The sequence below is a fragment of the Nannospalax galili genome, unplaced genomic scaffold (assembly GCF_000622305.1).
Source record: "Nannospalax galili isolate Female #2095 unplaced genomic scaffold, S.galili_v1.0 scaffold454, whole genome shotgun sequence".
In the NCBI taxonomy this organism is placed as follows: Eukaryota; Metazoa; Chordata; class Mammalia; order Rodentia; family Spalacidae; genus Nannospalax; species Nannospalax galili.
In genome coordinates, this window is record NW_008334929.1 from 3,218,726 (window position 1) to 3,234,150 (window position 15,425).

Below are 15,425 nucleotides of genomic sequence, written 5' to 3' on the forward strand. Positions count from 1 at the left end.
GATACATTTAGCTTTATGCTGTTTTCTAGAGGAGGACTGTTTTCCTCGTCTGTCACTAGGTTCATGGCTGAAGAAAGAAAGGACAGATGAATGTTATAAAGGAGTTGATCTAACAGTTTTATGTGGAATGAGAGCCTTTGTAAAGCTGTGCATTTTAATGCTAGGTGTGGTGAAGTCACAGAAACCTGTGGAGAGGGTGTGATTGTATTAAAAAGTATGGCTCAATGATAAGAACCTAAGAACTTGTCTGGGTGTGTTCAGATTCTCCCTATGATCCTGTGTCTTTGGAGGGAGAGGTTGTAGCTGAGTGGTAAAGCACTTGCCTCATATGTTCAGAGTCCTAGCTTTGATCCCCAACAGTGTAATGGGAAGGGCCTAGAAAGAAGTCTTTTCCCTTTAAGTATAAGGAGGTCACCGTTCAAATCAAGGTTTTATTGCCTGCCTTAAGGAGGGTCACAAAGATGTTTTGAAGTCCTCTGACCTGCTTTGAGAAGAAGGAAATCTGAGAATGATCTTCCCACTCCAACTTTCTTAAATGCCCAGGGTACCATGCTTTGGAATGTGTCATGAACTCTTTTATTTTCTTTCTGTGCTTTCATTTATTCATTCAACATATGTTTATTGAGAACCTACCATATACACTGTAGGGTAGTACTGAAGTATGTAAGTAGTACTTGGTGGTGGTGGTGGTGGTGGTGACAGTAATGGTAGTGGTGGTAGTGGTGGTGGTGGTGGTGGTAGTATTGTAGTAGTAGTAGTGGCAGTTGGCAGTATTTCATCCCTGGGGATGAAATGGGTGAAAGGGAAAGCAAGACTTCATTAGTCAGGACTTGGTGGTTGCTGATTACAGAAGTTGAAAAAAGAAATATATTCACTACCTTAACTGAATATCAGGGTAGTGGTACAAAGGATCTCAGAAATAACTTGATGAGGGACTTGAATCCCACTAAGACCTTTCACTGTTGCGAGATTAGTTTTACTCTCAAATTGTCTTCATCCTGAACATTCAAATGCTGGCCTGATCCTAAGAAACTAATATTTCTCTCATGTCCCAGTTTTAACATCAAAGAAAAACTTTTGGTTGTTTCTGTCATTCTACATTTTTGCTTTCCACTAGAAGAGTGCTACCTTGTGCTGCTAAGGCCAGTTGCCAGCAGTGGGGCCACCAATCAACCATCAGAGAGAGAGAAGAAAGAGATAAAATTCTCACTAGAGCCATGTAGGTGGACTTGGTGCAAAAGTACAGGTGGAAAGTAGACCAAAGTCTTGAACAACAACAAAAGGATGGTTTAACATCCATAAAGAGAAACAAGGCTTCTCCCTCTAAAGTTTAGTCTATTGAGGGAAATAAAGTTAAGTATAAACAAGTGTTCAAAGAGCCATAATAGAGAAAATATGCTGTGAGAATATGTAGCACAGAGTCTAATACAGTCTAGTAATTTGGGAAGCCCTGGAGAAAGAAGGAGTCAGGGACAAATTAGTAGGGCCTTTGTTGAGGGCTAAGATGTAGAAGAATTTTTTTAATGTTTTAATTTATATGTAATAGCTATGACTAGTATGATTATTTCTATAGTAGTATGCATAGAATATATTTTCAAAAACATTTTTGCATAGTTGATGACTGTGATATGACAATGATTTTAAAGATTTTATTTTTAAATTATTATTAAACTTTTTATTGTAGAAACCACGAAAAGACCAACCCATGTAAATATGAATAAAGATTTGAAACTCCCTCTAAGAAAGCATGATTTAGAACTCCCAATGTCACCTCATTGTGTACCTTCTAAACTGTGCATTGATGATACAGAAAACAAGTAAGTGTTATCTAGAATTTGAGCTGTTAGGTGTTGAAAGTTATTATAATCAAATATGTTTTATTTGCTAGAAAAATTAGAATGGCCTTACCTTCAAGCTCCAGTTTTCTTTAGTCTAATGATATTATAAAACTATTAAGACCTTTATCAATTGGCCTAGATATTTTGGACACATACTTTGACTTTCTGTTTCATAAAATGTATAGTCTAGTTTAATATAAATTTTTCTAAAACACAGTTTTATGACCTGGAATAATTTACTAGAGTTTTCTGTGTTATGTGCATGTATAGAAAACTATGAAATTTAAATATAAATAAAATCAATTTAATTGCTATTTGTGTTTTATCCTTAAATTTTTCTTTTCTTTAGTGTACCCTATCAAAGATTAACTAGCAAAGAAGAAATTGGCCCACTTCAGGTGAGACTTAAAGAAAATTACAAGTTGTTTATAAACATTTTTCAATCCTCTGAATGATAAAACGTTTTGAATAGTAGGTAAAATTAGTTACCCTTTAAATTTTTTATAGTTTTAAAATCATTCATTTAAAGCTTTCTGCTTTAGGAAATATATTCGAGAGGAATGCTTTGAATTTGCAGTCCTCTGTGGAATAGTGGCAATTTAACCAGGCCTGTATTTTTTAATATTGATTCTGCTTTTTGTTGAAGAGTTGCAAAGAACAGTTTGTGGTGGTGCCACGTTAAAGGAAAAGCACAACCCTCTTGGAGTAGGTTAACCAAGAGTGGGTCTAATCTGTTCTGTTCTGAGGTGTTCTGATTTCTCTCACAAGTGTTCTCTCAGAACTGTGTTGAGTAAAGGGCCTCCTCGCCTTATATTTATCAAACAGTATATCAAGCATTGTATGGAAAAGCATGAATGATCTTTGATAACAGCTTTATAAAGGAAGAAGATTTTTTCGACTCTACTGATTGATTCAGAACAGCATACAAGCCACAAACAAATGTCAGTAAACTATGTGTCTACATGTTGCTTTCAAAATTTGTGGGGGAGACATTTTCAGTTTTGTTGTTTTCAAGGGTGGTCTTAGGTCTGATTACCACATCTCCCACACATTGTTCCGAGTCAGGGCATAACTGTATCACAAAGCTATGCATGCAGTTTAGCTTGCATTAGGAGTTAATTTCACTAGGATGTCAAATCATTGTAGGACTGATTACATTGTTTTGCTTAGAGATCAGCTAATGTTAAACAAGGTCAATATGTGGTATGTAAACCGAGTGAGTACATAGTTCCTTATGTTCTCGAAACACATGACTAACTTGGTTATACGATTACATAAAGATTCCAATTTGTAAAGGCTCATTACAAAGAGTCCTAGAAATGCCATTCCCAGAATTCACTTAGACATTCTCTTTTTAAAGTCTGTATTTATTTGTTTGTTTGTTTGTTTGTTTTATTTACTTATTTTTATCTGTGTTTATGGGTGGGTAAATAGATGTGCATGTAGGTACATGTGCATTGGAGACCAGAAGTTGAAGTCTAGTGTCTTCCTCAATCACCCTCCACCTTGATTTTTGAGACAGGGTCACTCACAGAGCTTGGTGCCTGCTGATTTGGTCATACTAACTGGCCAATGAGTCAGGCCAGGTAGCCCCAGGACTCCACCTATTTCCTCTGCTTCCCCAGCACTGGAATTACAAGTGTGCACTGACACACCTGACTTACTTGTGGGTGTGGGGCATCAAATTCAGGTCCCTATGCTCACATACTAAGTACTTTACTGACAGTGTCATCTCCACAGCCCCTACTGAGGGAGTCTTCTTTTAGGTTTACATGATCATTGATCAATTTATCTTTTCAAACATAGTGACAGGACTATTATATATCAAAATTTGATGTTCAGAATCTCACTACTCCCAAGATAACTTTTTTTCAAAGTATAAGTTATTTTTAGCAAATACAATTATAATGAATTAGAAAATGAACAGATTGTGATTAAAGCTTGAAATTTTGTTTATTGGTCAATGCCATATTATTAATCTTGAATTGTCAAGGTTAAGCGAGATCAGAAAGAGAGTGGATGGTAATGATAGTAATACAAGCCTTTGGGAATCCTGTCATCTGAATTATGGGTTACTGAGACAGATTTCTTGTCACTAGAAGGAAAGGAGCTTGAGAGTGGAGGGAAGCAAGGTGGGAAAAGCAGACAGAAAGAGTCCTTAAGTAAAACCGCCGTTGATAAGCTCTCTCACCTCAGTGCAGGCTTCTAGCTTTTATATATTTAAGTGATTTTACCTTTTTTTCCTCTGTAGTCATCACAAGATACAAACTCATACAGAAGGTTCAAAATGGAAAACTACACTTGTCTTCCACCAAGGTCTTTTCCAGCAGAGTTACCTTCTAACAGACATATTCCAAAACACAATTTCACTCCAAGAATAGCACTAAGTCCACAGAAATTTGCTTGTGTAAAAAAGCAGAATGAGCAGGTACATTGCTTCTTTTATGTCATTATATTTTCATGATAGAATCTCATTTTCATAAATTTGAGAAAGTTAAGTTTCAAGTTGCTAACGAGATATGTAGATAAATGAAGGATATTCCTCTTAGGCCAAAACTTAATTTTCTTTTTCTTTCTTTCTTTCTTCTTTTTTTTTCCTTTTGTCTTTTTGAGACAGGGTCTCCCTGTAGCCCCAGCTGACTTGGAACTCACTATATAGACAAAAGCTGGCCTCGATCTCATAGAGATTCGCCTGCCTTTGCCTCCTAAGTGCTGGGATTAAAGGTGTGCACCACCATGCCTGGCTCAAAACCTTTTTCTATACTCCAGAAGATTTTGAATCCAATAATGGTGAAGTGTTCTTTAAAAACCTTAGGAATTATTCTATTAGAAAATCATCAAAAATAAACTTGAAACAAGTCATTGTGTTTATAGTACTTGGTGCTTATCATCATCATAATGGCTAGTTGGGCTGTCATGTGACTTAGTTACTCAGTGAAAAGCATCATGTGAACAGCAGTTTACAGTCTCCTTGGATTGAATGGCCTGGTTCTTTTTGTGATTTGAAAGATGACAAGTAACAAACTCGTATGTGTAGTATACTTTGTGTAAGTCCTTTGAGTCCTGTTTCAAGATATAATACATTTTAATGCAAAAACATGTCCTCGAACGTCCAGTGTCCACATGTGATTCGTCAGAGGCTGTTCAGGAAACCCAAATTGTGAGTTATGTTTCTTTCATTCTTTGAATATTTCTGTACACTGTGGTTATTTTGTAAGTACTAATAAACTTTAAAGAAAAGATGACAGCTGTTTATATGCATTTCACTTAGCACTGGATAGACAGATGTACTATTAAAATGCTCAATCAGTGTGTTATCTAGTTAAAAATTCAAAGGCATCTAAATTTTTTAATTCTAAAATATGTTATAAAGTATAAAGGAAATGATTTTCTAGTAAATATGTATTTAGTATTAAAATTATTGAAGATTATTGTACTAATGCATACTGCTAATGAAGAAATGGTGAGAGAAGTATGTTTTATTAGTGAGACTATGTGCTTTAGATACCATGCTTCAGCATATAGGACTTTTATACCATATTTACCTGTATGTATTATTTATAAATCAGTTTATAATAAATGTATAATTTATAAATCAGTAAATCACAGTGCAGTTACATATTGTGCCATGTTATAGTTACATATACTATAGTGAGTAATGTGAGCACTAAGGTGAGCAGTTACATAATTCAATTTTAATATGTATTAAAACACAGTTTACATTTCTTGAAGAAGAGAAAATCAACTATTATGTTAAAGAACTATTTGTTAGTCTTACTCATTTTAGAGCCTAATAATGTTAAAGTTGCAATGAAGGACCTTCAGCTATATTTAGTTTGTATCTTGGAGGAAAAAAACCCTTGCTTTCTAGATCAGCTTAAAATTCCTTATTCTATTAAAAACTTTGTAGGATAGGAAATAAAACATGATAGCTACTTAAATAGCAACATTCTGGCCTATACATTTAAGTATAGATTGTTATACCTATTACAGTTGAAGACTGTTCCAACTGTGAAGTATTAGGAGCTGTTGAAGAGCTTATTGGGAGAGATTTTGGAATTTGAGTGACTTCTCCCAACCCCCTTCATTTTGATTTGCCTGGGTTCTCACCTCTCCCTTCAAAGGTGACACTGCTCAATGACATTGATTATCCTTTTGAGGAAGGTATTTTAGTTGAGACCTTAGAATCTGTCATGTCTGACTGCTTTTCATACCAATAGACATTTATCATCTCTTTGTCCTGCTTTTTTCTCTGTCTATAATTTATAGCCTTTGGACTTACCATTTCTATGTCTCATAGATTATAAATTAAATATACTCCAAGTGCAAATTACTTGTACTGGAGAGACTTGTTTGGACCAGTATAGGAAGTTATACTTGATAGTACCTTCCACATTAACAAATGGAGTTTCTGGGCTTTTTAATTTGAATGGTTTTTGTTAGCATGTATTAATTATACATAATGAGCTTCATTAGGACATTTTTCTACATGTACATCATGCATTTTGATCATATTCACACACCCTATTACACTCCTGCCTCTCCCACTCCCAGTAATAATCTGCTTATTTCCAACTAGCCTCATCTGGTTTTCATTCCAAGCCCCAGTTTTTTGTAATTTATCTTTTTTAAATTTGTTTTGATTGAATTTTTGTGTATTTCGTACAGAACATCTCAATCAGTCTTAATCATCTTTTAACCCCTTCCCCACTGGCACCCTCCCATTGCCCCGCCACTAGAATTACTGCATTCTGTCTTTTGTATTAAGGACTATTGTGTCAAGCTAGTGTCCCTAGATGCTCCTCAGAGCAAGTTCATTTACTGAGGTCTAGTCAGCCTATTTGGAGTCTTTAGATTTAGGAAGATCATCAGTACTTCCTCACCTGGCAGTAATCAGGTGCCCCATTTTTAATGTATGGATATGCAGAAAAAGTAAAGGAGAAGTCCAGATTCACGCAGTGGTGGGAGAGCTGAGGGGGTGGGCCTACTCTGTGGGGTAAACCGATAAAGTAAATTTTGTGTCAGAGAAATTTACTACTCAAGCTCCTGTTATTCTGAGTGGTTTTTGTTTTGTTTGATGTCTATACTTTTTTTGTAACCTGAGAAAATGATTAATTCATCATACTGTGAACTTGGTTCTTTTAGCAGTTTTTGGCATACTGATATTGACCACACTTTTAGAAAACGATTTGTTTTGTTTTCAGTGGGTATTAAAATTATTTTCTTTTAGACCAAAATGCACTTTGAATATAGAAGTTATCATTCTTGGTAAATAATTAAAATTATAAATGTAATTATGCTATTTTGACATTTTTTCAGTTCAGTAATAGAAACTGTTCTGATCCCTTAACTTCCAAATTAAATGAACATCAAGATGTTTTCATTTCACCTCATGAAAGTGCACAATTTGGAACATTATTTGAGAGAATCAATCGGTAAGTAAGGAAGGATGCTGAAGGAAATAATATATAGAATTGTTAATTTAAGTTTTGAGAGACACAAATATTTTAGTTGAGGATATAAGTAATATTTCCAGAAAAAAACACTATGAAATGCATCATTTAATTAGTTTAATTTTTCCCATTTCAAAATTAAATATCTGTGTTAACAGAGTTCAGTGTGATGTCTCTCTATATGATGCTGCATGCATGTATCAGAGTCTACCTTCCCAGTTCTACTCACTGCTTCTTACACCTTCCCAATCTTTAGTCATCACTGTTCTACTCCACAGTCAACAGTTTCATTCTTCTTTATGGTTACATAATACTCCATTGTATATAGTTCATAATTTTTATGTATTCATCTGCTGATGTGCACATAGACTGATTCTAATTCCATATCTTAGCTATTGTGAATAGTGCTGCACTAAATATGGGTATGCAGGCATGTCTTCAGTATGTTATTTTCATTTCATTTGGGATCCCAGGAATGAGTGAACTGGATTATTTGGTATACGAATTTTTCAGTTTTTGAGGGATCTCCATGTTGTTCTTGATAATGACTCTACTAATCTTAATTTACATTTCCACAGCAGTGTAAGAATCCTGTCTCTGTATCCTAGTCAGTACTTGTTTGTTTGCTCGTGGTTCTTATAATACCCATTATAACTGGTGTGGAATGGTATCTTATTGTAGCTTCATTTTGCATTTCCCTGATGAATAATAATATGAACTACTGTTTGCATTTGTTTTTTGGTTACATTTGTGTTTTCAAGAAGCATCCAGTTAGATCATTTGCTCATTTTTTGTTGGATTGCTTGCAGTTTTTTGGAGTGGGGTTTCTCTCAGGTTCATAGTTAGAAAGCGTTTTCTCCCATTCCATCAGTTGTCACCTCACCCTCTTGATTGCTCTCTTTGCTATGAATAAACCCTTTAGTTTGATAGAAACCGTTTATCAGTATTTACTTTTGTGTCCTTATTCAGAACATCATTGCCAGCATCTTAGAGCACTTTACCTCTTTGCTTCCAGCAGCTTGAGAGTTTCAGATCTTGAATTTGCATCTTTGTTCCATCTTGAGTTGATTTTTGTGCAAGGTGATAAATAGTGAAAATTTTGTCTTCCACATGCTGACAACCAGTTTTCCCAGAAGCATTTGTTGAAGAACCTTTCTCTTGGGCAACTTCGTCAAGAGCCACCTGTAGTTGTCAGTTTCTGTGGTCTAGTCTAGGCTCTGGGTAGTGTGCAGCTCAGCATGGTTTTGGCCGTGTGGCTCGGAGTGTGTTCTAAAACCGTGCCGCCAGATTTGGATTAGTTTCCTCTCGAGGTTACTCTGGTTTTTCAGGGTCTTTTGCATCTTTTGCACTTCCATATGACTTTTAGGGTTGTGTTGTGTAGTTCTTTGAAGAGTATTCCCGATGTTTGGTAGGGATTTCATTGAGTCTGTAGATCATTTTGTAATGGCATAGGCCTATTAATAATTAATCCTTGCAACCCACAGGCATTAGAGGTGTTAATATATTTTTAATCTTTCTTTCGGGTTTTATACTTTTCATTGTAAAGGCCTTTTGCTTTCTTGATTAAATCTATTCCTCGGTATTTTTTTTTCTGTAGCTATTGTGAATGAAATTGCTTTTGTGATTACTTTCTCAGCAAATTTGTCGGAGAAAAACTGAGTTTTGTATGTTGATTTTCATATCCTTTTGTCACTGAATAGTTCTAGTAGTCTTGGTAGTTTCTTGAGGTTTTCTCTGCAGCCCAATCATCTGCAAACAGCGGCACTGTGGCTTTTTCCCTTTCTCTACATACGAATTTTTTTTCTTGCCTAATTGCTCCGGCTAAAATTTCTGGTACTGGTTTGAATATGAGCAATGAGATTGCACATTCTTTTTCCACATCCTTTTTTCTTTTGAGACAGGGTCTCCCTGTAGCCCCAGCTGACCTGGAACTTGCTATGTAGACCAGGCTGGCCTTGATCTCACAGAGATCCACCTGTCTTTGCCTCCCAAGTGCTAGGATTCAAGATGTGCATCAGATGCGACTGTTCCATATCTTAAAGGAGACGGTCCCAGGTTTTCTTCACTCTGTGAGACATGAGCTATGAGTTTGTCATATTTGGCCTTTATTATGTTGAGGTTGATCCCTGCAAATTTATTTGTATATTTTATCATTACAGGATGTTGGATTTTATTGGATTTTTTCTGCATCTGTTGAGATAATCATGTGATTCTTATCCTTCATTCTGTTTGTTTGATTATACTGATTTGTGTAGGATGTTATCCTCATGACCTAGTTGGTGTGCTATTGAACCAACTTGCTAGTATTTTGTTTTGAACGTTTGCATGTGTTCATTAAGGACACTTGTCTGTGGTTTTCTACTGTGTCCTCCTCTGGTTTTTGTAACGGCAATGCTGGCTTCGTACACTGAGTTTTGAAGGGTTCCCAGCCTTTCATACCTTTAGAAGAGTTTGAGAAGAATTAGTGGTATTTCTCTTAAAATTTCTCAGATTCAGCCAGGAGATTTTTATGGTCCTGGCCTTTCTTTATTGGGAAAGTTTTGTTGTTGTTACTGACTCAGTATCTTGTCATTACTAGTTCTTGGCCTATTTAGTTTTTTTATGTTTTCATAGTTAACTATAGGTAGGTCTTAGGTGTCAGGAAATTTGCCCATTTCTAAGTGTTTTGAGCATATTGTTATAACCATCTCTAATTTATCATTGTTTCTGTGGTACTATCTCCTTTTTCATCTCATTTTTTAGACAGGGTCTCAAGTAGCCCAGGCTAGCTTAGACCTCATTATATAGCAAGGATGACCTTGAACTTCTGACTCTGCTCCTTGAACCTTCCAAGTGCTACAATGTACTCATTTGTTCAAATAGATTTGGATTACTTTTAACAATTATTTGTAAAAAAGTTTTTTCTTCACTCTCTACCTGCCTGTGTTAGTCATCTGTTACTGTGATAAAATTTCCAAGACAATAAAATTAAAGGAGGAAGTGATTAATTTGGGTCACAGATTTGGAGATTTCAGCCTTGTTACTATGAAACTGTGGTGGGCAGCACATCATGGTGGGAGTGCCTGATTGAGAAAACCGTTCCACTTCAAGGCAGGTGGGAAGTAGGAAGAGTAGGGGGCGAGGTCTTAACAACCTCTTCAAGGGGTCTCCAGTGGCTTAACTTCCTTCCACTAGGCTCCACCTCTAAAAACTTCTACCATCTCCTAAGTGGTGCCATGGCTGGAGCCCAGGCCCTTAACACATGAGCTTTTGGGGGACACATATCTGAACTATAACCTTGCCGTTTGAGGACACAAACATACTAGTAAATTAGTCCCCTTGAAGCTGAGTAACAGCTTACTGTTTCAGATTCAGGTTTTCAGTCTTTTTTTATTCTTCATTGTGTATATAGGTTATATTGTCCTATTTTTTGATAATTCACAATTTTAATTGAATTTTCACAATTTTCATAAATATAATTTGATGGCATTTAAATCCCCTCTCCTATCCACACCTCCACTTATCGCCTCCTCCACCTAATTTTATGTAGTCTGTTATATATAATAAGACCCATAGGTCCAGTTTGTGTCCCCAGATGTCCTTTGGTGTGGGTCCATCCAGTGGAACCTGGTTAGCCTCCCAAGAGCCCCATCCTTGAAAGAGACTGTCTCTCCCTCTCCCAGCAGCCAACAGATGCCAAAATTTCCTTAGGTTGGGTTGAGGTTTCTTACCCACTGCCCCATGTCTATGCTGGGATTTTCTCTGCTTTAAGCTTGCGTGGGACTTGTGTATGTATGTCCCCATTGCTGTGAGTATGTACTGGTCAGTGCTTAGCTGAAAACCCGAGATGAACCCTCTGTACATCTAGTGCTCTCTCTTTAATCATTAAACCTGTGAACCTTGTCTCCTGTGGTTTCCCTGGACCCACAGCTCTGTTTCTTTAAGGAAGGGCCTCCCCTGGCTCTTGTGTTCTCTCCACTGTGTTGTAGTTTGGGTGCTGTCTCCAGGCAGTAAACTAGGAGCAATCATAGAATTTGCCCTGTTTGTTCGGATCATTATTATGCTCTACCTGATGTCTTGTGTCTGAAAAGTGCCCAGATATTTAAGCTTTCTTTCCCCATTTTTCTTATTTTTATCTATTATGATAAAATAGGATTTATTCCAAGTATCCTAGGCTGGTACAGCATTGAAAATTAAATTGACTAAATTTACCTACAAGTATATTTTCCAAGGCAGAAAACACGTCATTTTCACTTTTGTACTTGAAACCTTTTTTTAAAAAAAATTTTATTATTTTTATTTTATATGTGTGAGTGTATTGCCTACATGTATGCAAGTGCACCCATGTCATGCAATGCCTTGGAGGTCAGACGAGGGCTTCGGATTCCCCTGGAACTGGAGTTAAGGATGGTTTGTAGCTGCCATGTGGGTGCTGGGAATTGAACTCGGATCCTCTGCAAGAGCAGCCAGTGTTCTTAACTGCTGAGCCATCTCTCCAGCTCCTGCATTTAAAACCTTTATTTCTTGGTTTTGTTTTAAAAAATCATGATCTGTACAACCTGGACCCTTCAGTACCTTTGTGTTTGGTAACAGATTTTCTTTTAGTGGTGGTATTCTGGCTTTGTGCTTTCTGTTTCTGCATGTCTTGCTGTTTTGTGACTTTTCTGGGGAGATGGGAACAAACATGTATGTATTCCAGGTAGGCCACCAACACCAGACCAAAGAAATGATCTACTCAAGACTAATTTAGTGGACCCCTGAGTTTACTTGAGCTTGCTTATGAAAGCATAGGTGAGGGTTACCCACACAGACAGTCGCATCACTGAGGGGCCCAGCATAGGTGAGGGTTACCCACACAGACAGCCGCATCACCGAGGGGCCCAGCATAGGTGAGGGTTACCCACACATACAGCCTCATCACCGAGGGGCCCAGCATAGGTGAGGGTTACCCATGTAGACAGCCGCATCACTGAGGGGCCCAGCATAGGTGAGGACTCATGGAAGCTGCATCCCTGGAGCGCCTGGTGCCGTTTGTAGGAGCTGGCATCAGAAGAGTCTCCTTTCACAGTAATACTGCTGCTCAGATGAGTTGGGGCAGGACTTTGTATCTTTCAAGACTTTCCTTAACTTTTGAAATTTTATTTCCTGAGTATTATGAGCCTCCCTTCTGGGTGGAAAAGGGAACGTTTCTGTTGGGAGGAGAGAGCTGCTCATCTCTGCTATGAGCTTGTTACTCTATCGCTCTGCACCCAGCACACTCTTCCTTTACTAGTCTGTTTTCAATCTTATTTGCTGCTTACTTACTGGAGAGTTTTCTAACCAGACTCTCTAAAACTCAACCTCCAACATAAACTATTCTGTCAGGAGAACTTGAAGCATGTTGTCGTACTTTTGGGTTAATTCTCATCCAATACTTAGTCTTACTTTCTGTTTATCGTTCCACACTAGCGCATGAAGTTCATCGTCTCTTTACTACGTAGTAGGCACACACTGAATAGCTGTTGGATGTGTACAAATGTCTGTTTACATAACATCATGTCCTAGCTAGTTTCATTTCTTGTCACTGTGATAAAAATACCCCGACAAAGAAACTTTGGGGAGAAAGTGGTTCTTGGTTTCCACCATGTTGAAGCAGAGACTATCTGTTGTTTTTGCTGCTGTACTTTGTGTTCCAGATGAGCTGTCTGTGGACTTCTGTGCAGTCTCATGACACCACTTCCCATCTCATCGTACAAGCACTGGGATCACAGACGTGTGCTGCCACCTACAGCTTTCTTATATGGGTTCCGGGGAATTTAACTTGGGTCGTCAGACTTACATGTAGCATGTTTGCCTGCTGCTGAGATATCTCCCTAGCCCTTAGCCCAAAAATTTTAATGAATTTTATATTTATAGGAAAATGTAAATTTCTGAAAAATTTGGATTCATTGATTTTAAGACTGAAGTTTTTCACATCCTTTCTTTATATTTTCTACAAGCAATAATCCTTCCTAATAGTGAACCTCCAGTTTAGACGCCATGCCATCTGACTGACTTTTCTCAAGTTGAAGAACCTGTAACAGTAGCACTTGACTATAGGACAGCACTCCACATGTCATAACGCTCTCTTCCTTCCCTACCCACGTTATTCTGTACCACGTGTACTGTACCTCTTTGGTTGGTGATGACCATTTGTATGATTTATACATCTCTTAGTAATTTTCTTATAGTGCTCAAAATCACCTTTAAAACACAGTTTCTATATATAGTGTGCTTTATAACTCATTTCATGTTCTATATGTCTTCTCCCATTTAGAGTAATAGAGATTTTCTAGTGTCAACAGTGTATGTTATTACTTTGGATTATATCTTCTAGTATAAAAATCATATGAAACACTAATAAAATACTTATCAAGGATCATGGAGAATCATGATCTATAAACATTAAGACTAAAACATTAATTTCTCTTTGTTTAATACCAAAGAATTTTTTAATCTCTTTGTCCCCTATACATGACCTATTGCCTAGACCATGGTGTGTTTTATTTAGATATTGGATAAATAATTTAAAAATGAAATCAGAAGTCAAAGTCTTAGGGCTGAAGAGATGGCTCAGTAATTAAGAGCACATACTGCTCTTGCAGAGGACCCAGTTTCAGTTCCCAGCACCAACACTGGGTGGCTTAAAACTTCATGTTACTCCAGTCCAATGGATCTGACACTTCTGGTCTCCATGGGCACCTGAACTCAAGTGCACATACACACACACACAGGCACACATGCATATGCATAAAATAAAAATTAAAATATTTAAAAAATCGCCACACTTTGTGTTTCTTTAAAAATATTTTCATTATTACCTCCAGTCCCTGTAACAAACCAGCCCCAAGTAAATTTATAATCAGCAATAAAAGAAAAGGCATTTATATTTGTTATTTTTTCCTGTCATAGCTTTGATTCTTATAAACAAGTTGAACTTGACTTGAGTTTCCATTTCTGCCCAAGAAGAGAATATATTGGTTCTCAGTTGACCTGATTATTTTCATCCAGTCCACCTTATCTTTCAGCTTTACTAACTGTGTGAAAATTTACATATACAGTTTCCTTCATTGAGATCTTTTAGTGACTTTTATCCCTCTGAAGATGAAAAATACCTATGATAAAGTTTTGTAATTCTTTGTTTAAATGTTTTTACATGAGATAACTTTTCCCCTCACAGTCTTCAACATATCTTTCTCTGGTTTAATGGAGTGGCAGTGACACACAAGTGGGAGACTAAGTTCATCTAGGTTATCCTAGGGAAGGTATACTTTTGGTTGGCCAAATTTTGTTTTGCTAATATAACAATAAATAGAACTATGCACTGATTTTTCATACCAAAATACAAAGCTGAGTATAAATTCCTGTATTTTCAGAAGAACATATTAGATCAATTTGCATCTAACACAACATTATTTACTTAAATATTAAAAATTAAAATGTAATTTTAGGTAAAAGTCATTCCTTAATATGATCTCTAAATTTTTTAATTTGAGCTAATGTTTTTAAATGAAAATGATTAAGATTTCCAGCTAAATATGTTTTTATTTACCCCAAAGTCCAGAAAATGGCGATTTCATTCCTGAAAGAGCTAATATACTTATGGCTGAAGACTGTGGACGCCTGCAGGAAAGAAGACGGCCTGATGCCATTGTCGGAAGACAGGCCGCACAGCACTGGGGACACAGTGGAAAAGGCTTTTCTCATTTTCTCAATGACGTGAGCCAGCCAACTCAGAGACATCTGAAAGATAGTCATGACTCTTTTGTTAGTCACAACATGATCAACTTATTAAACAGGGATCAACTGAGGATAAAGGAAACCTTTCCTAAGTGTGGTTATGACACTTCGAGAAAAGTCCATGTGGTTTGTTCTGATGAAAGCTGTTCCACTGATGGATTCATTAAAAGCAGCTTTGTAGTTCCAGAGTCAACTTTCAGTAATTCTACTTTCAATACGTGCTATGTAGAAATGTGTCAGTCAAACAAGAGCTATCAGAAGGAGTACAGTGATGATGATATCCATGAATTTAGAAGGCCTTTTGAGGATTGTTACCCATCCAGCTCTGGGAACAAAGGTTGGTGTTATACATTGACACTATCAGAACTTTTTTTGTTTTTAGTTTCCGCATATATTA

General features: G+C 36.9%; 1 protein-coding gene across 1 annotated transcript in view; it reads left to right on the forward strand.

Annotated features, from left to right (window-relative positions):
- CUNH12orf40 (chromosome unknown C12orf40 homolog) overlaps positions 1–15,425 on the forward strand; it is a 72,040-nt gene that overhangs the window by 31,341 nt on the left and 25,274 nt on the right. The window contains 6 exon segments of the mRNA XM_008829676.1: positions 1,685–1,817; positions 2,188–2,262; positions 2,941–2,952; positions 4,116–4,266; positions 7,158–7,273; positions 14,848–15,365. Of these exon segments, the coding sequence (XP_008827898.1) occupies positions 1,685–1,817; positions 2,188–2,262; positions 2,941–2,952; positions 4,116–4,266; positions 7,158–7,273; positions 14,848–15,365 (1,005 nt within the window).